This window comes from Loxodonta africana, chromosome 10 (genome assembly GCF_030014295.1).
Source record: "Loxodonta africana isolate mLoxAfr1 chromosome 10, mLoxAfr1.hap2, whole genome shotgun sequence".
Lineage (NCBI taxonomy): Eukaryota > Metazoa > Chordata > Mammalia > Proboscidea > Elephantidae > Loxodonta > Loxodonta africana.
This window is the reverse complement of record NC_087351.1, coordinates 93,824,746-93,847,596: the sequence shown is the minus strand read 5'-3', so window position 1 is coordinate 93,847,596 and position 22,851 is coordinate 93,824,746. Positions and strand designations below refer to the sequence as shown.

General features: G+C 39.9%; 1 protein-coding gene across 1 annotated transcript in view; it reads right to left on the bottom strand.

Annotated features, from left to right (window-relative positions):
- Positions 1-11,738: 11,738 nt before the first annotated feature.
- TSHR (thyroid stimulating hormone receptor) overlaps positions 11,739-22,851 on the bottom strand; it is a 178,368-nt gene continuing 167,255 nt past the window's right edge. Inside the window, exon 10 of the mRNA XM_003408804.4 lies at positions 11,739-15,255. Within this exon, the coding sequence (XP_003408852.1) occupies positions 13,842-15,255 (1,414 nt within the window). The 3' untranslated portion in view covers positions 11,739-13,841. The remainder of the gene's footprint in view (positions 15,256-22,851) is intronic.

Below are 22,851 nucleotides of genomic sequence, written 5' to 3'. Positions count from 1 at the left end.
CATTAACAGACTTGGCTGCTAACTGAAAGATTGGAGGTTTGAGTATATCTAGAGGTGCCTGAGAAGAAAGGCCTGGTAATCTACTTCTGAAAAATCAGCAGTTGAAAAACCTACAGAGCACAGTTCTACTCTGACAAGCACGGTGTTGCCATGAGTATGAGCCGGAATTGACTCAATTACAACTGTTGTTGATTAATATGTAAAAATACTTTGCATCAGACAAAGCTGAGGATAACTTAAGGCATCTCTGAGAAGGTGGTGTTTGTTAATTCATCAAAAAGTTAAAGAAGAGGTGGGGCCAAGATGGCGGACTAGGTAGATGCTACCTCGGATCCCTCTTGCAACAAAGACTTGGAAAAACAAGTGAATCGATCACATACATAACAATCTACGAACCCTGAACAACAAACACAGATTTAGAGATGGAAAACGAACAAATACGGGGAAGCAGCGATTGTTTTCGGAGCCAGGAGCCAGCATCCCAGTCAGGTAACCTTTGGCGCCCAATTTAGGGCAGGGCCCAGGGGAGCTGACGGCTCAAACAAGGGCCACAGCCCTACCCCACTGAACTCACCCAGGGAGGGGGCCCAGCCGGTCCGCGCGGGTGGCGTGGCGACGCGGCCAGTGGGAGAAGTCCCTGGGAGGCAGTAACTGGTCTTGGAGCTGGGAGAGCAGCGTCCCAGCCAGGGAATCGGGCCTCCGGGCATTTGACTGGGCGCTGTCATGGCACAAGCACGGGGAGCTGCTCCACTCCCCTGAACTAACCCCGGGAGGGAGCCCAGCTGGTCCGCGGGAGTGGCGCGACGATGCGGCGGGCGGGACGAGAAATCCCCGGGAGGCAGGGACGGCAGCGTCCCAGCCGGGGAATCTTGCTGCCGGGCATTTGACTGGGCGCTGTCAAGGCGCAAGCATGGAGAGCTGCTCCACTCCCCTGAACTAACCCTGGGAGGGGGCCCAGCCGGTTTGTGGAGGCGGTGCAGCGACGCGGCTGGCGGGACGAGAAGTCCCTGGGAGGCAGCGACTGATTTTGGAATCGGGAGTGCACCGTCCACGCAGGGGATCCTTGATGCTGGGCGTGGGACTGGCAGCGGAGGATCTGACCGTGGCTTCAGTGGGCCAGATCCCTGGGGGCAATCTCCACACAGCCAGCACACATAGGTGACACGCCCCTCGGGAATCTCAGATAAAATAGTCATTCCAAGCAAGACAAGCAACTCTGGCTATATTCTGAGGTGCTACTCTCCTATCTCTCTGATCCCTCCTCCACCCGCCCCAGGCGGCTTCATTAACATTGGAATTTCCTGAGCCAGATGGAGAATGGCTCTGGCTCCGTGGCGGCTTTGCTTCCCCCCCCCTTTTTTTTTTCTTTTGGTCTTTTCCTAACCCACTCTTCCGGCCTGAGAGGAGGAAACACAAAAAACCCAGGGACCAAAAATCCACCCTTAATTGGACTAAAAACACAGAACCAGCTACAGCCAAGCATATATGATCCAAATCTCAGACTTTCATCCTTACAGGGAACAAGGTGGTGGTTATAATCCAAAGGCAGTTCTGATAGGGATCTGACTGCATTTTTTTTTAAGCAGATTTTCTGGAAAAACTAGTTTCCCAGTGATGGCTCAGAGACAGCAGTCCATATCAAACCACATAAAGAAGCAGACCATGACAGCTTCTACAACCCCCCAAACAAAAGAATCAAAATCTTTACCGAATGAAGATACAATTCTGGAATTATCAGATACAGAATATAAAAAAACTAATTTACAGAATGCTTCAAGACATCAGAAACGAAATAAGGCAAACTGCAGAAAAAGCCAAGGAACACACTGACAAAACAGTTGAAGAACTCAAAAAGATTATTCAAGAACATAGTGGAAAAATTAATAAGTTGCAAGAATCCATAGAGAGACAGCATGTGGAAATCCAAAAGATTAACAATAAAATTACAGAATTAGACAACACAATAGGAAGTCAGAGGAGCAGACTCGAGCAATTAGAATGCAGACTGGGACATCTGGAGGACCAGGGAATTAACACCAGCATAGCTGGAAAAAAAATCAGATAAAAGAATTAAAAAAAATGAAGAAACCCTAAGAATCATGTGGGACTCTATCAAGAAGGATAACTTGTGTGTGATTGGAGTCCCAGAACAGGGAGGGAGGACAGAAAACACAGAGAAAATAGTTGAAGATCTCCTGACAGAAAACTTCCCTGACATCATGAAAGACGAAAGGATATCCAAGATGCTCATCGAACCCCATTTAAGATTGATCCAAAAAGAAAAACACCAACACATCATCAAACTCGCCAAAACCAAAGATAAAGAGAAAATTTTAAAAGCAGCCAGGGAGAAAAGAAAGGTTTCCTTCAAGGGAGAATCAATAAGAATAAGTTCAGACTACTCAGCAGAAACCATGCAGGCAAGAAGGGAATGGGATGACATATACAGAGCACTGAAGGAGAAAAACTGCCAGCCAAGGATCATATATCCAGCAAAACTCTCTCTGAAATATGAAGGCGAAATTAAGATATTCACAGATAAACACAAGTTTAGAGAATTTGCAAAAACCAAACCAAAGCTACAAGAAATACTAAAGGATATTGTTTGGTCAGAAAACCAATAACATCAGATACCAGCACAACACAAGGTCACAAAACAGAACATCCTGATATCAACTCAAATAGGGAAATCACAAAAACAAATTAAGATTAATTAAAAAAAAATGCTCATAACAGGGAATCACTGAAGTCAATATGTAAAAGATCACAATAATCAAAAAGAGGGACTAAATACAGGAGGTATAGAACTGCCATATGGAGAGTGATACAAGGCGATATAGAACAATACAAGTTAGGTTTTTACTTAGAAAAATAGGGGTAAATAATAAGGTAACCACAAAGAGGTATAACAACTCCATAACTCAAGATAAAAGCCAAGAAAAACGTAATGACTCGACAAACATAAAGTCAAACACTACGAAAATGAGGATCTCACAATTTACTAAGAAAAACGTCTCAGCACAAAAACGTAAGTGGAAAAATGAAATTGTCAACAACACACATAAAAAGGCATCAAAATGACAACACTAAACACTTATCTATCTATAATTATGCTGAATGTATATGGCCTAAATGCACCAATAAAGACACAGAGAGTCTCGGACTGGATAAAGAAACACGATCCGTCTATATGCTGCCTACAAGAGACACACCTTAGACTTAGAGACACAAACAAACTAAAACTTAAAGGATGGAAAAAAATATATCAAGCAAACAATAAGCAAAAAAGGAGTAGCAATATTAATTTCTGACAAAATAGACTTTAGACTTAAATCCACCACAAAGGATAAAGAAGGACACTACATAATGATAAAAGGGACAATTGATCAGGAAGACATAACTATATTAAATATTTATGCACCCAATGACAGGGCTCCAAGATACATAAATCAAATTTTAACAGAACTGAAAAGTGAGATAGACACCTCCACAATTATAGTAGAAGACTTCAACACACCACTTTCGGAGAAGGACAGGACATCCAGTAAGAAGCTCAATAGAGACACGGAAGACCTAATTACAACAACCAACTTGACCTCATCGACTTATACAGAACTCTCCACCCAACCGCTGCAAAGTATACTTTTTTTTCTAGCGCACATGGAACATTCTCTAGAATAGACCACATATTAGGTCATAAAACAAACCTTTGCAGAATCCAAAACATTGAAATATTACAAAGCATCTTCTCAGACCACAAGGCAATAAAACTAGAAATCAATAACACAAAAACTAGGGAAAAGAAATCAAATACTTGGAAACTGAACAATACTCTCCTGAAAAAAGACTGGGTTATAGAAGACATCAAGGAGGGAATAAGGAAATTCATAGAATGCAACGAGAATGAAAATACTTCCTATCAAAACCTCTGGGACACAGCAAAAGCAGTGCTCAGAGGCCAATTTATATCGATAAATGCACACATACAAAAAGAAGAAAGAGCCAAAATCAGAGAACTGTCCCGACAACTTGAACAAATAGAAAGTGAGCAAAAAAAGAATCGATCAGGCACCAGAAGAAAACAAATAATAAAAATTAGAGCTGAACTAAATGAATTAGAGAACAGAAAAACAATTGAAAGAATTAACAAAGCCAAAAGCTGGTTCTTTGAAAAAATTAACAAAATTGATAAACCATTGGCTAGACTGACTAAAGAACTACAGGAAAGGAAACAAATAACCTGAATAAGAAATGAGAAGGACCACATCACAACAGAACCAACTGAAATTAAAAGAATCATATCAGATTATTACGAAAAATTGTACTCTAACAAATTTGCAAACCTAGAAGAAATGGGTGAATTCCTGGAAAAACGCTACCTACCTAAACTAACACATTCAGAAGTAGAACAACTAAATAGACCCATAACAAAAAAAGAGATTGAAATGGTAATCAAAAAACTCCCAACAAAAAAAAGCCCTGGCGCGGACAGCTTCACTGCAGAGTTCTACCAAACTTTCAGAGAAGAGTTAACACCACTACTACTGAAGGTATTTCAAAGCATAGAAGATGACGGAATACTACCCAGCTCATTCTATGAAGGCATCATCTCCCTGATACCAAAACCAGGTAAAGACATTACAAAAAAAGAAAATTATAGACCTATATCCCTCATGAACATAGATGCAAAAATCCTCAACAAAATTCTAGCCAATAGAATTCAACAACCTATCAAAAAAATAATTCACCACGATCAAGTGGGATTTATACCAGGTATAAAAAAAAAAAATTTTTTTTATGCAATATCAGAAAAACCATTAATGTAATCCACCACATAAATAAAACAAAAGACAAAAACCACGTGATCTTATCAATTGATGCAGAAAAGACATTCAACAAAGTCCAACACCCATTTATGATAAAAACTCTCACCAAAATAGGAATTGAAGGAAAATTCCTCAACATAATAAAGGGCATCTATGCAAAGCCAACAGCCAACATCACTCTAAATGGAGAGAACCTGAAAGGATTTCCCTTGAGAACGGGAACCACACAAGGATGCCCTTTATTGCCGCTCTTATTCAACATCATGCTAGAAGTCCTAGCCAGGGCAATTAGGCTAGACAAAGAAATAAAAGGCATCCGGATTGGCAAGGAGGAAGTAAAATTATCTCTATTTGCAGATGACATGATCTTATACACAGAAAACCCTAAGGAATCCTCCAGAAAACTACTGAAACTAATAGAAGAGTTTGGCAGAGTCTCAGGTTATAAAATAAACATACAAAAATCACTTGGATTCCTCTACATCAACAAAAAGAACATCGAAGAGGAAATAACCAAATCAATACCATTCACAGTAGTACCCAAGAAGATCAAATACTTAGGAATAAATCTTACCAAGGATGTAAAAGACCTATACAAAGAAAACTACAAAGCTCTACTACAAGAAATTCAAAAGGACTTACTTAAGTGGAGAAACATACCCTGCTCATGGATAGGAAGACTTAACATAGTAAAAATGTCTATTCTACCAAAAGCCATCTATACATACAATGCACTTCCGATCCAAATTCCAATGTCATTTTTTAATGTGATAGAGAAACAAATCACCAACTTCATATGGAAGGGAAAGAAGCCTTGGATAAGCAAAGCATTACTGAAAACGAAGAAGAAAGTGGGAGGCCTCACTCTACCTGATTTCAGAACCTATTATACAGCCACAGTAGTCAAAACAGCCTGGTACTGGTACAACAACAGGCACATAGACCAATGGAACAGAATTGAGAACCCAGATATAAATCCATCCACGTATGAGCAGCTGATATTTGACAAAGGCCCAGTGTCAGTTAATTGGGGAAAACATAGTCTTTTTAACAAATGGTGCTGGCATAACTGGATATCCATTTGCAAAAAAGTGAAACAGGACCAATACCTCACACCATGCACAAAAACTAACTCCAAGAGGATCAAAGACCTAAACATAAAGACTAAAACGATAAAGATCATGGAAGAAAAAATAGGGACGACCCTAGATGCCCTAATACAAGGCATAAACAGAATACAAAACATTACTAAAAAATGACAAAGAGAAACCAGATAACTGGGAACTCCTAAAAATCAAACACCTATGCTCATCTAAAGACTTCACCAAAAGAGTAAAAAGACCACCTACAGATAGGGAAAGAATTTTCAGCTATGACATCTCCGACCAGCGCCTGATCTCTAAAATCTACATGATTCTGTCAAAACTCAACCACAAAAAGACAAACAACCCAATCAAGAAGTGGGCAAAGGATATGAACACGCACTTCACTAAAGAAGATATTCAGGCAGCTAACAGATACATGAGAAAATGCTCTTGATCATTAGCCATTAGAGAAATGCAGATTAAAACTACGATGAGATTCCATCTCACTCCAACAAGGCTGGCATTAATCCAAAAAACATAAAATAATAAATGTTGGAGAGGCTGCAGAGAGATTGGAACTCCTATACACTGCTGGTGGGAAAGTAAAATGGTACAACCACTTTGGAAAGCTATCTGGCGTTATCTTAAACAGTTAGAAATAGAACTTCCATACAACCCAGAAATCCCACTCCTCGGAATATACCCTAGAGAAATAAGAGCCTTCATACAAACAGATATATGCACACCCATTTTTATTGCAGCTCTGTTTACAATAGCAAAAAGCTGGAAGCAACCAAGGTGTCCATGAATGGATGAATGGGTAAATAAATTGTGGTATATTCACACAATGGAATACTACGCATCGATAAAGAACAGTGACGAATCTGTCAAATATTTCATAACATGGAGGAACCTGGAAGGCATTATGCTGAGCGAAATCAGTCAGAGGCAAAAGGACAAATATTGTATAAGACCACTATTATAAGATCTTGAGAAATAGTATAAACTGAGAAGAACACATACTTTTGTGGTTACGAGGGGGGGAGGGAGGGAGGGAGGGAGAGGGTTTTTTTTTTTTACTGATTAATTAGCTGGAAAGAACTGCTTTAGGTGAAGGGAAGGACAACACTCAATACATGGAAGGTCAGCTCAAATGGACTGGACTGGACCAAAAGCAAAGAAGCTTCTGGGATAAACTGAATACTTCAAAGGTCAGAGGAGCAAGGGCGGGGGTTTGGGAACCATGGGTTAAGGGGACTTCTAAGTCAATTGGCAAAATAATTCTATTATGAAAGCATTCTGCATCCCACTTTGAAATGTGGCGTCTGGGGTCTTAAAAGCTAACAAGTGGCCATCTAAGATGCATCAACTGGTCTCAACCCACCCGGAGCAAAGGAGAATGAAGAACACCAAAGTCACACGACAACTAAGAGCCCAAGAGACAGAGAGGGCCACATGAACCAGAGACCTACATTATCCTGAGAACAGAAGAACTAGTTGGTGCCCGGCCACAATCGATGACTGCCCTGACAGGGAGCACAATAGAGAACCCCTGAGGGAACAGGAGATAAGTGGGTTGCAGACCCCAAATTCTCATACTTAACGGTCTGGATGTGACTAGAGGAATCCCGGCGGTCATAGTCCCCAAACCTTCTGTTGGCACAGGACGGGAACCATCCCCGAAGACAATTCATCAGACATGAAAGGGACTGGACAGTGGGTGGGAGAGAGATGCTGATGAAGAGTGAGCTAATAATATCAGGTGGACACTTGAGACTGTGTTGGCATCTCCTGCCTGGAGGGGGCATGGGAGGATAGAGAGAGTTGGAGGCTGCCAAAGTTTTCACGAAAGGAGAGACTGGAAGGGCTGACTCATTAGGGGGAGAACAAGTGGGAGTAAGGAGTAAGATGTATATTAACTTATATGTGACAGACTGACTTGATTTGTAAACGTTCACTTGAAGCTCAATAAAAGTTAATAAAAAAAAAAAAGTTAAAGAACCTTTCCCTGGAAATGGTGGACAATACTAAGCAATTCTTCTAAGGCGCAGCCATGTAAATGTGAAATTATTAGCCCCTGCATTTCCTTTTCAGATGACTGGGACACCAGGCACAGATTTCTTTCTCATTATGTATTATTACCCTATCTAATCCTGAACAACAACAACAACAAAAAAAATCAAGAAATCAAAAGATGCATTGTATTGGGCAAATCTGCTGCAAAAGATCTCTTTAAAGTGTTGAAAAGCAAGGTGTCACCTTGAAGACTAAGGTGTGCCTCACTCAAGCCATGGTATTTTCAATCGCCTAATATGCATGTGAAAGATGGACGATGAATAAGGAAGGCTGAAGAAATGACAGCTTTGCATTGTGGTGTTGTCAAAGAATATTGAATATACCATTGACTGCTAAAAGAACAAACAAATCTGTCTTGCAAGAAGTACAACCAGAATGCTTCTTTGAAGCAAGGATGGTGAGACTATGTCTCACATACTTTGGACAAGTTATCAGGAGGGATTAGTCCCTGAAAGATGGACATCATGCTTGATAGAGGGTCAGCAAAAACGAAGAAGACCCTTGATGAGATGGATTGACACAGTGGCTACAAAAATGAGGTCAAGCATAACAATTGTGAGCATGGCGCAGGACTGGGCAGTGTTTTGTTCTGTAGTACATAGGGTTGCTATGAGTAGGAACTGACTCGAGGGCATCTAAGACAACAATCCTGAACCAGTCAGCGATTCTTACTATTGCACTCTGCATCTTCTCGCTGTTTCCATTGCCCGTTTACGATGATCATTCTTGAAAAGTGTCTGAATATATTCCAGATGCAGTATCATCCACTACTTGACCCTTTCCCCCTTGTGAGGGTGGCATGAGGGACATAGAAGTCTATTTTCTAGGGCTTGGACAAGGATAATAGGATAGGCTGGAGGAGGCATGTGGAACTGGGGTAGCATGGAGAGTTTGGTGCAGGTTGAGGATCTTCTAGCTGGAAGACAGGGTGTGGCTGCAGGGTGAGTGGGTTTGGAGAGAAGTCATGGGCACCATATAGGCCAGATGTGCAAACGGTTAAAGATTTAGAAAAAAATACTTTAACTTCCTTCAAGTAGTGCTCCAATTGGTAGTTCAACTGGAGCAATTAAAATGAAATTGAGCAGTAGCTTGGGTGCCAGTGGTGTGTGCTCATTTTTGCCCTCTTGCCCGAGTTGCCTTACAGATGGTGAAAACATGTGTGATGTCAGGCATCTCCTCTTTCATTTGGACCATGACATCAGTTGGTCAGGGTATCTCATTTCTCCAACATTTGTTGAAGCTATTAGTACTTCCCCTAGGACCTCTTCTGTCAGAGTGCTTAAGGAACACTTTGAGACATCAGAGAAATATCTGGGAGCAAACAGAGTGTTATATTTGTTATTAATAATAAATCCTAGGAGTCCCATCAATAATTTAACAATGTCCAAATTTGTTCACTACTTTATTTGAGGTCAGGGAAACTGAGGTAGAATGTAATAAAATTTAAACCTAAGATTTGCTAAAAAAAGAAACAGGAATAACACTAGTCTTATTTTTCTCAAACTTTTACCTCATCATTTTAATATGGCTCTTGCTGAGAAACTTGAAAATCCTTCTAGAGAACTGAAGTGTTTTTGGACTTTTTGCAAGTTCCTTTCAGGTTGGTCCTTAAATCACAGTGCCTGTGTTGAAAGAGAAAATTGAGTCACAGGAGTAAGTTATGAGTTTTTGTCAAAATATTTTCTAATGGACAGATATGAAGTGTTGCTTTTGATTGTAAATTTCTTAATGACTAGAATTCCATTATGGTGAATTATTAATACATCATTACATGGTTTCCAAACTATTGAGTGTGTTCTAAGCTGCACCTTCTCCACTCTTGAGTTATTCATCAACTCAAGGCACATACTTCCCATATTCTGGAAAGCCATCGAAGTCCTCTGTCTGCTGGTGGTGCCATTCCTCTCGTTCACAGTGCAGTTTTGGCTTTCTCTCATTTTATACTTTTTCATGGTCATCTTAGTGGAGTTTGAAAAAGAATGGTAGTAAATCCTGGTTCTCAGTTCACTACATTGAGCTGAAATTTTTATATCTTTTAAAACAGAATGCATTGCTGCCAATAAATTTATCTTGTCCCTTTAGGTATTCAGATTGAATGAAAATCACTCTACTGTGTTATAATACCCTTTTTGCCAAAACGTCAAGCAATTAGGACTATTCTCTAATTGTTATTATTTTTAACTCTTTCAATTACACTTTTCTTCTTTTTGCCTTTGCTTTATTGATGCTGGAAACCCCAGTGGCATAGTGGTTAAGTGCTACGGTTGCTAAGCAAAAGGTCGGCATTTGGAATCCGCCAGACACTCCTTGGAAACTCTATGGGGCAGTTCTACTCTGTCCTATAGGGTCGCTATGAGTCGGAATTGACTTGATGGCAATGGGTTTGGTTTGTTTATTTTTTTATTAATGCTGTCATTGTGCTGCCCTGTAGTAGACACTCCTAATTGGCTGCTCTTGTTGTGTAACGGATTATCCATGAACCAAGAATTAATAAACTTTGAGGGTATTTTGAGAGTTGAGTAACATTTATAAGCTTTAGGGTATGCATTTCATGACATATATTGTGATTAGCCTGAGGCTTTTGTTGTCGTTAGACTCTGTCAGTCAGTTCCGACTCATAGTGACCCTATGTACGACAGAATGAAACACTGCCCCGTCCTGCACCTTCCTCACCGTCGTTGTTATGCTTGAGCTCATTGTTAAGTCACAGTGAAAATCCGTCTCCTTGAGGTTCTTCCTCTTTTCACTAACTTTCTACTTTACCAAGCATGATGTCCTTCTCCAGGGATTGCTCCCTCCTGATAACATGCCCAAAGTATGTGAGACATAGTCTCGCCATCCTTGCTTCTAAGGAACATTCTGGTTGTACTTCTTCCAAGACAGGTTTGTTCATTCTTTTGGCAATCCATGGTATATTCAATATTCTTCACCAGCACCATAATTCAAAGGCATCAATTCTTCGGTCTTCCTTATTAATTGTCCAGCTTTTGCTTGCGTATGAGGTGATCGAAAACACCATGGCTTGGGTCAGGCACACGTTATCCTCAAGGTGACATTTTTGCTTTACCAGAAAAAAAAAAAAACTTGTTGCCATCGAGTTGATTCTGACTTATAGCAACCCTACAGGACAGAGTAGAACTGCCCTGTAGAGTTTCCAAGGAGCACCTGGTGGATTCAAATTGCCAATCTTTTGGGTAGCAGCTGTAGCACTTAACTACTACTACGCCACCAGGTTTTCCACCAGAGTTTGCTTTGCTTTAGTCCTCACTAATTTGGGTCTCTCTTCAGAAAGTTGAAAGCTACCAGATAAAATGAACTGTGGAAAGACCTGAGAGATTTATTATCTCCATTGGAGCACTATTTAAATTCTTATTGTCAATACTAATCATTTGTTTGACATAGTCTCTTACTATTTCTTTCTCTTGTCCATCACTGCCTGTCAAGGAATTGTAATTCAATTCACCTTCAGTAAGTTTTTCACATAAAGACCATTTATAATCAAGATATTGTGTTATGCTTATAAGTTATTGATAGTCCACAATTTATTTATTAATACGGATTTATTAGCAAATGTGCTAATTATTTTTTCCTATATTTAGTTTTAAAACATACAATGTTAACCCCAAAAGAAATTCACAAATTACAAGAAGCAAGACTCTGAGAGTCAGCACAATTATTTCATAGGAAGAAAAATGTATTTCATGCTGCATTTGCAATATTCAATTTTAATAGCAATTCTGTTGAAGTCACATTTCTAGGACAGTTTTCCAAAGTATTAGTTCAGCTACTCAAGATAAAAGCACATTATTTATCAAGATGAGACATTTGAAAATGTCACAGGTGAGAAACACATGCCACAAGGTAACAGGTTTGTTTAAATTCATTAGGCACAGGTGAACCATTGGCTAAGTCATGATTTTAGGTGTTTATAATATTTCTATTAACATGTACAAGTTCCGGTGGTAACCGGGAATGGGTACAGCTCTGGAGAGATTCCAGGGGAGGCAGGCCCACTAACCCTGCTGCACAACTCAAACGACAACAAAGGGCTTTCTTTTCCATGGTGTGGTTCACTGAGAAGCAGTACATGGGAATTCTTTTCTAGCAGGAAATTAAGGGGCTGTCTTTATAGATAACCTGGAGAGTACATCTATAGATACAGACCTTGACTGTTTTATGTAAAGGAGAATTTGGAGAATAGAGGCTCCATGTCCAGTGATCAGTAGGGCTTGAAAAGGCTGGAAGTTGCAGCAGAGAAGAAAGTACTCTTAACTGCTTTAGCATAGTAGTATGGGCTGGAAGTGGCTAAGTAAAGAAACCAGTCCTTAAAGATAAGTTAAATGTTTTGAAGTGACTCTGGACAGTGGCGTAGTAACTCTAACCAAAAATTTGCAAAGCTACCTTTTACTCCATTATATGAGTAACAACTACTTTTTATTTCTGTTTTTGGCCTGATAATTAGAGCTGTGTAGATCGAGTATTAGATGAGTGATTCAGATCTCGCCCAACCTGGTCGCTCAATAGGGTTTTTGGCTCAGGTATTATAACCTAAAATGAAACAAAGGGAAACTTTCCTGGATCCTATGTCTAGGCTCCAAAGAGAAGAAGACAGCAGCCCTACAGGATGGAAAACACATTCTGTTCCCTTAATGCTTTGCTTTCTCATTGTTATGGAAGTGTGTGTTTTGAGGGAAAGGAATAGGCATAGAGTATTAAAACTGGAAGAGGCCATTGAACCCCTTCACTTCTACAGAATTCTGGATCCCAGATATAGATTGGTTTGCCCAAGGTTCCACACTTAACTGGTGTCCAGCCTGCTTTACTAATCAATTGATGATTTAGTGTCCTCCGCCCACAACTCATACTTGTTGCTACTTAGAAATACTTTCTAGAGTTCATGTCTATCAAAAAAGAGCAATACCCTGCTAGGCCACATAAGCTGAAATCCTGCCTGTTTTTCCAGGCAACACCTAACAGCTGGGACACATCGGGTAGATCCTTGTGAAAAGATGATTACAAGTTTCAAAGAATTAGACCAAAGCAACAACTTAAAACTAAGGCTTTCGTCTCCTTCATAATTACTAATCCTTGTATGGAGTCTAGTTGTATTGTTTGGTTTTTCAGTTTCAAGCCAATTCAAACTCTCTTTGGTTGTTCCAGGGATCATGAAGTTGAACTGAGCCTATATGGGGCCTATTTTATCTTGTGGTCAGGAACCAAATTAATAGCATTTGCCATTGGCTAAATGCTATATGAAACTGAGCAGCTCGTTGTTGATATCACTCAGCTGATACTTACTGAGCATCTTATGCAATGTCATATCTAGATTAGTCATCAAGGAAACCTTCCAGACAGGGCCTTGAATCAATTCATTCTCATTTGAACCCCTCCTGAGAATTTGTATTTCCTCCCCAGATAAACTGAATAAGAATCTACATTTTAACAAGATCCCCAGGTGACTCTTATGTATAATAAACTTTGAGAACTACTGGTTTACTAGTGGTTCTCAGAACTGACCCCTAGCCAGTGTCATCTGAGAACTTGTTAAAAATGCAAATTCTCAGCCGGGGTTCAAACCAGAACAAAGTGGTTCAAAGCCTTGGTTCCAGAGGATTGATAATTTTGATATCACCTGGGTTTCAGACATGTTGGTAGAATCTCTTCCTTCTCCAAGGTGATGATTTGGTTAACACAAGTCACTCTCCAGAGATGAACTCTTGCCCCCTGAAATATCACCTGCACAGGGTTAGATTAGTTTGGCTCTGCATTGTATGTGTCATGGGGTTGGAATGTACCTTTCAGGAACCAGCCTTTTGTTAAGTCCCCCTACCACTGCAAATAGTGTAGAGCCAGCCTACAAAACTGTTTGCTTATACTCTTCTGGGATTTGGCCCTGCTTATTTGGGGCTAGATAGGAGTTTTCAATCAGTTCATAGTCACCTGGCATGTTGGGAAGACTTTGTCTCATGTCTCGGGTAACCCTGTGGATCTGAATGCCAGTGCTGTTCTTTAGAGAAACTCCCTGGCTCCTGTATGCTTGAGCCTGGTGTTTACAGATGCCAAACTTGTTGAGCAGGATGAAAACATCCCTCTGGAAGGCCTTGGTGAAAATAGCATAGAGGAATGGATTGGCACAGGAGTTAAGAGGATAGAAGAGAACCAGTAAGATTTTGGAGTTGGTAACGGTGATGAGAGGCTTGTTCATAAGTGCTGACAAAGCATAGAATGAGATCGGGGCCATGCACATGAAGTCAGTGAAGATCAACACAGCCATCCTCTTGGCAATCTTGGTGTCTTTGTCCCCTGGGTTGTACTGGGGGTTTCGGACTGTAATGTAGATCTTCACGTAACAGGAGCATACGATGATGAAGGCGACTATGTTGAGCACCAGAACAAGGACAATGTAGGCCAGAGCAAGAGGGGTGTCGGTGTCCATGGGCAGGCAGATACTGACCTTGGCATAACTACTTATTCCCACCAAAGGGAGCAGGGCGAGCAGGAAGCAGCAAACCCAGCCTGCAACCATGACGGCGCATGCGTGCCTGAGGCGAATCTTCCGGTCCAGGCGCATGGCGAAGGTGATGGCATACCAGCGTTCCAAGGTGATGACCGTCAGTGTGTACACTGACAACTCACTGGCAAAGACAGTAAAAAAACCAGCTGTGTTGCACCCAGGGCCTGTCTGCCAGTCGATGGCATGGTTGTAGTACTCAGAGTGAGTGTAGAGGTCTACAGAGGCAATAAGGAGCAGGTACATCCCCATACAGAAGTCTGCAAAGGCCAAGTTGCACATCAGAAACCGTGGAACAGTCAGTTTGTAGTGGCTAGTGAGGAGGACAAACAGGACAAAGACATTGCCCAAAAGAGCCAGTAGACTCACAAACCACACCACAATTCTCAGGAACTTGTAGCCCATTATGTCCTCACAGGGGTTGAACTCATCTGACTTGGGGGTGCACATTATCTCCTCATTGTCCCCACACACAGTGTAGTCGTAGTGGCTGTCAAAGGCCAGTAGGGCCTCTTCCTGGGGGTTTTTGAGCTCCTGCCCAAAACCAATGATCTCATCCTCTTGTTCTTCAAAGAACACATAATAATGAGAGTTGCTGGGGGTATCCTGGAACTTGGAGTTTACATTATACCCAGCACTGCTGTCATCTGGATCCTCCTCATATTCCTGGTAAAAGGGGCCATTCAAGGCATTCGCAGATTTCCTCTGACGTAGGCTCCGAATACTGCTCTCATTGCACATTAAGGACTCAAGGATTCTGCAAGGCAACAGAAACAAGTCATTTCCTGCTTAAAGTCTGCTAATGGTTCTGTCTGCATTTAGAAAAATATGTAAACTCCTTACTATGGTCTATAGGAGTCTACATGACCTGGTCATGCCTGCCTCTCCTATGTCATCTCCTGTTGCTCTCCACTCCTCTACAGCGAGCCAGTGACATTAGCCTTATTTCTCATTTGCAACAACTTTGAGAACATCAGTGATAAAAAAAAGTATGGATGGTGGAGTTAGCCCACTTAGGTTAGAAGCTGGTTCTACAATTTACTAGCTATTTCATCTTGGGCAGGGGTCCCTGGGTGGTACAAACAGTTAAGTGCTCAACTACTTGCCGAAATGTTGGAACACAGGCCTGGTGATCTGCTTCCAAAAGGTCATAGCCTTAAAAACCTTATAGAGCAGTTCTACTCTGCACACATGGGGTTGCCATGAGTTGGAATTGATTAGATGGCTACTAACAACAACAAACACCTTGGGCAGGTCCAAGAATAATGATAGTATCTATTTCACACAGAAGCGTTAAAGAACTAGATGGGTTTATATTTTAAAGGTCTTTCTATAGCACCTGGCACATGTTAGCATCATATAAATGTTGGCTATTATTATCATTCCTATTCAGGGCTTTGGCGTGCCATGACCCCCTTGCCTGGAAAACTCATGACCATTTGTGTTCATTATTTAGTTGTAAACTCAAATTCTCATCCTTAGACACGCCTTCATAGTCTCCTTAATGAAACTGTCCCGTCCTTCCCTTTATCTCCTTTACAGGACTATGGGATATTTTCTCATTTGTTTGCCAGTTTATTTTCTGATTTCCTCCACTAGAATGTAAACTCCATGAGAGAGGAGTTGTCCTATTCACTGTGGTAGCCCCAGTGCCAGGATAATGACAGGCACACAGTAGGCGCTCAGTAAATATTTGTTGAACAAGTGGATAAATGGGCACTCTCATACAGTCACGCTCATGGAAGTAAGACAGTTTTTCCCTAGCCCACCAGTTAAACAAATGGGATTCTTTAACCTGCTTCAGCTACTGAGCAGATTTTGATTCACTTTCTAGGCCCTGGTTGCAATGGTCAATGGAGGCTCTGGTTACAATGCCCAGTGAGCTGGCTATTTCAACCTATTTGGAAGTTAAGCAGAAAGGACCCTGGCCCTGATGCCCACCTTAGCCTTCCACCCAGCCTCTGGTCCTCTCTTATTCAGTGCTACAAGGCATCAGCATAAAGTCTGCTGTCACCAGACTCCTAGTTTTTTTGAGGTAGTTTTGCCTATATTGACCTCCTTTCCGCAACTGTTCAACTATCCTCTTTGCTTCTGCCTTCACAGCTGGATCCCAATTCATGGCCCACTGGAAATATGAGTACAGAAAGTTATCAGTCAACATTTAGATAGACCCTAAGAGGGAATGAATAAGAGATAAATGGAGGTGGAGTTAGGAGAATTGGGGAGGAGTGCATGAGACATGAAGGGGCAAATAATGCAGGCAAAAGTCAGAGAAGGCATGGAGAGAAAAAGAAGGCCATTTGTCCTTCACAGCCTCACAAGCGGCCTGATATAAAATAATACGTATTGTAGTTAGTATTTACTGAGAACCTATAATATTCTGGGTATTATGATTTTCCAGTTGCTGTTGAGTTGATTCAGACTCATGGCGACCCCATGTGTGTCAGAGGGTTCTTAATGGTTGATTTTTTCAGAAGTAGATTAATAGGCCTTTCTTCCAAGGCAGCGCTGGGTAGACTTGAACCACAAACCTTTTGTTTTTGTTTTTGCATGCAATGCACAGTGTATTTTATTTCTTTACCTTTGAAACTTTTATTGTGCTTTAGGTGAAAGTTTACACAGTGAATTAGTTTCCCATTCAATAATTCATACACAAATTGTTCTGTAACATTGGTTCCAATGTGTCAGCACTCTCCCCATTTCCACACTGGATTCCCCTTTTCCATTTGTCTGGTTTTCCTGCCCCTCCCTGCCTTCTCGTTTTTTTATTTTTGGGCAATGTTGCCCTGTTGGACTCGTATAGTTGATTGTTCCAAGGAGCACATTCCTTATGTGTGTTGTTTTATGGGCCAATCTATTATTTGGCTGAAAGGGAGTGGCTTCAGTTCCAATTTAGGCCTTTGATCGATTTTGAGTTAGTTTTTGTGTACGGTGTGAGGTATGGATCCTGTTTCATTTTTATGCAAATTGATATCCAGTTTTACCAGCACCATTTGTTAAAGAGACTATCTCCTCCTCATTTAATGGACTTCAACCCTTTGTCAAAGATCAACTATCGAGGTGGGTGGATTCACTTCTGGGTTTTCAATACTGTTCCATTGGTCTGTGTGTCTGTCATTGCACAAGTACCAGCCTGTTTTGACTACCGTGGCTGTAGAGTCGGTTCTGAGGCTGGGAAGTGTGAGGCCTCCTATTCTGTTTTTCTTCAATAATGCTTTAGATATCCAAGGTCTCTTTCCTTTCCATATGAAGTTGGAGATTAGTTTTTCCATTTTGATAAGGAATTTGGATTGGAATTGCATTATACCTATAGATCACTTTGGGTAATTTTCTTAGTCATCTAACGCTGCTATAACAGAAATACCACAAGTGGATGGCTTTAATGAACAGAAGTTTATTCTCTCACAGTCCAGTAGGCTAGAAGTCCAAATTCAGGGCACTGGCTCCAGGGGAAGACTTTCTGTCTGTGTTGGCTCTGGAGGAAGGTCCTTGTCATCAGTCTTCCCTTGGTCTGGGAGCATCTCAGCACAGGAACCTCAGGTCCAAAGGATGTGCTCTGCTCCTGGTGCTGCTTTCCTGGTGGTATGAGGTCCCCCTGTCTCTCTGCTTGCTTCTCTCTTTATATTTCAAAGAGATTGGCTTAAGACACTATCTAATCTTGTATATCTCAACAATATAACTGCCACTAATCCATCTCATTTCATCATAATGATAGGATTTACAACACACAGGGAAATCACAAAATGGTGGACAATCACACAATACTGAGACTCATGGCCCAGCTAAGTTGACAGGTATTTTTGGGGGACACAATTCAATCCATGACAGTAATACTGACATTTTCACAGTGTTAAGTCTTCCTATCGATGAACATGGTACGTTTTTTCCATTTACATAGGTCTCTTGAAGTAGTGTTTTGTAGTTTTCTTTGTAAAAGTCCCTAGTTATATTTGTTCCTAATTATTTTATCCTTTTGGGGGCTACTGTAAATGGTATTGTTTTCCCAATTTTTTCTTTGGAGTTCTCTTTGTTAGTGTAGAGGAACCTGAGTAATTTTTGTATGTTGATCTTGTACCCTACCACTTTACCGTACCCTTCTGTTAGTTCCAGTAACTTGTGGAGTCTCTGGTATTTTCTACATATAGGATCATGTCATTTGCGAGTAGCGATAGCTTTACTTCTTCCTTATCAATTTGGATGCCCTTCATTTCCCTTTCTTGCCTTATTGCACTAGCTAGGACTTCCAGTGCAATATTGAATAAAAGTAGTGATGTAGGGCATCCGTGTCTGGTTCCCATTCTCAAGGGGAATGCTTTCAGTCTCTCTCCATTGAGAATGATCTTGGCTGTTGGTTTTGTATACATGCCTTTAATTATGTTGAAGAATTTCCCTTTCATTTCTATTTTGCTGAGAGTTTTTATCAGGAAAGGGTGTTGGATTTTATCAAATGCCTTTTCTGCATAGATTGAGATGATCATGTGATTCTTTTCCTTTGTTTTATTTATGTGGTGAATTACATTGATTTTCTAATGTTGAATCATCCTTGCAACCCTGGTAGGAATCCCACTTGATCATGAGGTATTATTTTTGGATATACTGTTTAATTCCATGGGCTGGAATTTTGTTGAGAATTTTTACACCTACATTCATGAGGGATATTAACCCAAATTTTCTTTTTTTGATGTCTTTGTCTGGCTTTTGTATCAGGATTATGCTGGCTTCACAGAATGAATTGGGGATTATTCCTCCCTTTTCTATGTTCTTGAATAGTTTGAGTAGAATTGGTATCAACTCTTCTCTAAATGTTTGGTAGAATTCTCCAGTGAATCCATCTGGGCCAGGGCTTTTTTTTGTTGGGAGTATTTTTTTTTTTTTTTTTTATGATTTCTTCAATTTCTTCTTTTGTTATGAATCTGTTCAGATTTTCCACCTCAGTTTATGTTAGCTTAGGTAGGTAGTGTTTTTCTAGAAATTTGTCCATTTCTTAGGTTTTCAAATTTGTTGGAGAACAATTTTCATAATATTCTGTTACGATCTTTTTTATCTCAGTTGGCCGCGTTGTAATGTCACCATCTCATTTCTTATTTTGGTTATTTACATATTTTCATTCTTTTCCTTTGTGAGTCTGCCCAGTGGTTTGTCAATTTTATTGATCTCAAAAAACCAACTTGCAGGCTTGTTGATTCTTTCCATTTTTATTTTCTTTTTCTGATTTCTGTTCCATTTATTTCTGCTCTAATCTTTGTTATGTCCTTTATTCTGGCACCAATGGGCTTCTTTTGCTGCTCTTTTTCTATTTGTTCAAGTTGTAGGGTCAAACCATTGATTTTGGCCCTTCCTTTTTGATTATGTGCATTTATTGCTATAAATTCTCCTCTGAGCACTGATTTTGCTGTATCCCAAAGGTTTTGGTATGTTGTGTTTCATTCTAATTTGATTCTAAGAATTTTTTTTTTTAATAATTTTTATTGTGCCTTAAGTGAAAGTTTACAAATCAAGTCAGTCTCTCACATATAAACTTATATACACCTTACTACATACTCCCATTTACCCTCCCCCTAATGAGTCAACCCGCTCCCTCCTTCCATTCTCTCCTTTCGTGACTGTTTTGCCAGTTTCTAAACCCTCTCTACCCTCCCATCTCCCCTCCAGGCAGGAGATGCCAACATAGTCTCAAGTGTCCACCTGATACAAGTAGCTCACTCTTCATCAGTATCTCTCTCCAACCCATTGTCCAGTCCCTTCCATGTCTGATGAGTTGTCTTCGGGAATGGTTCCTGTCCTGGGCCAACAGAAGGTTTGGGGACCATGACTGCCGGGATTCTTCTAGTCTCAGTCAAACCATTAAGTCTGGTCTTCTTATGAGAATTTGGGGTCTGCAACCCACTGTTCTCCTGCTCCCTCAGGGGTTCTCTGTTTTGCTCCCTGTCAGGGCAGTCATCGGTTGTGGCTGGGCACCATCTAGTTCTTGATTCTAGGAATTTTTTAATTTCCTTTTTTAATTTCTTCTGTTATCCAGTGGATCTTAAGCATGGTGTTATTCCATTTTTATGTATTTGATTTTTTTTCCTATTATTGATTTCTACTTTTATGTCATTGTGATTAGAGAAGATGTTTTGTAATATTTCAATGTTTTTGAATTTGTTGACGCTGCTTTGTGGCCTAAAATATGATCTACTCTGGAGAATGACTCCTGTGAGTTGGAGAGGAATGTGTAATATGTTGTTTTGGGGTGGAGTGTTTCGTATACGTCTATGAAGTCAAGTTGGTTGATTGTGTCATTCAGATCTTCTGTATCTTTGTTGAGTTTCTTTCTAGTTGTTCTGTCCCTTATCAAAAGAGGTGTGTTAAAGTCTTCTACTATTATTGTGGAACTGCCTATTTTACTTTTCTATACCGTTAGAGTTTGTTTTATATATTTTGGAGCTCTGTCATTGAGTATGTAAATATTTGTTATGGTTATATCCTCTTGGTGGATTGACCCTTTAATCATTATATATGCCCTTCCTTATCTCTTATGATGGATTTTGATTTAAAGTCTATTTTATCAGAGATTGATATTGCCACTCCTGCTCTTTTTTGGTTACTGTTTGCTTGATACATTTTTTTCTATATATCCTTTTATTTTTAACCTATTTATGCCTTTATATCTATGATGTGTGTCTTGTAGACAACATATTGATGGGTTATGTTTTCTTATCCATTCTGCCACTCTGTCTCTTGACTGGCGCATTTAAACCATTTAAATTGAGTGTGATTATCAGTAGGTATGAATTTACCTGTTGTCATTTTTTTTTTCTGGTGGTGTTGACAGTTTCTTTGTTTTACTTAATTTTCTGTGCTGAGTTCTTTTTGTTTCTGGATTTTCTTTTCATTTCCTTTGTTGTTGTTAATTTTGTGTTTAATGGATCTTTATAATTTTCTTTTATTCTCTTTGTGGTTATTCTGAAATTTATCTTTATCTCCAAAGTTTAAAACAGTCTGTTATTTCTTGATATCACCTTGACTTCCTCACCATATGGAACCTCTGTAACTAAATCATTAATTCCCACTTTTTGTTTTAAAGTTATAGTCACAAATTGATATCTCTGGTTCCCTGTTCTCAGTTTTGTAGCTTTATTTTCCTTTTGAGAATTCTTTATTTGGGTTGGTATCTTGGTGAGGCTGTCAAGTGTCTTAATCTCAGGTTATTGCCTGATGTCATTGGTTCACTGTCAGAAGGACTCACTTGAATATTTCTTGTAAGGCTATTTGGATTTTTACAAATTCTCTTAATTTCTGTTTATCTGGGAATATCTTAGTTTTGCCTGTTGTTAGACAATTTCGGTGGATATATGATTCTTGGTTGGCATTCTTTTCTTTTAAGGTTTTATTTATGACATCCCATTGCATTCTTGCCAGCATGTTCTCTGCTTAGAAATCAGAGTTTAGTCTTATTGGTGGCCCTTTGCAAGTGATATTTCTTTTTTCACAAAGTGCTCTCAGAATTCTTTCTTTGTCTTTAGTGTTGGAAAGTTTGATTATGATTTGTCTTGGTGACTTTCTTTTGGGATCTATCCTATATGAGATTCATGGGGCTTCTTGGATTGAAACCTTTTCATCTTTTAGGATATTAGGGAAGTTTTCTGCCAGTAAATCTTCAAAAATTCTCTCTGATTTTTTTTTTTTTTTTAAATCTCTTCCTATTCTGGAATTTCAATCACATGTAAATTATTCTTCTTGATAATGTCCCACATAACTCTTAGGCTTTCTTCGTTCTTTTTTCTTATTGTTCCACAAACAAATTAGTATGAAGGAATTTGTCATCTATTTCACAGATTCTTTCTTTCATTGATTCAATTCTACTTTTATGTCCTTCCATTGAGTAATCTATGTATTGTTAATCTTATGGATTTCTAGTTGCTGTTTTTGTATGGCTTCTAATTGTCTATTTATTTTGCCATTTTGTTCTTGTAATTTTTTATTGAATTCTTCTAGAGTTTTGTCTGTGTTTTCCTTGATCTCTTTGAGGATCATATATATAAGTCTTTTGAATTCCTCATCAGGTAGTTTCATTACCATTTCTTCCTCTGGAAGGTTTTCTGCCCTTTATTTTGGTCACTTGCTTGAGCCATCTTGTCCTGCTTCTTTATATGATTTGATATTGTCTGCTGTCTCCAAGGCATTAAGGTTATTTTATTGATTGATTGATTATATGTTTGTTTGTTTCATCCTGATTTTTTGTTTTGTGTTGTTTTGATATATCAGGGCAATGGATTGAGTGTGCTCTGCTGTTAACTCACCTGGCAGCACAGGAATGTTCACCGTCTTTCTCTGGCTGGGTAGGGCAGTGGCAGGCAAGGTAAGCCCAAGT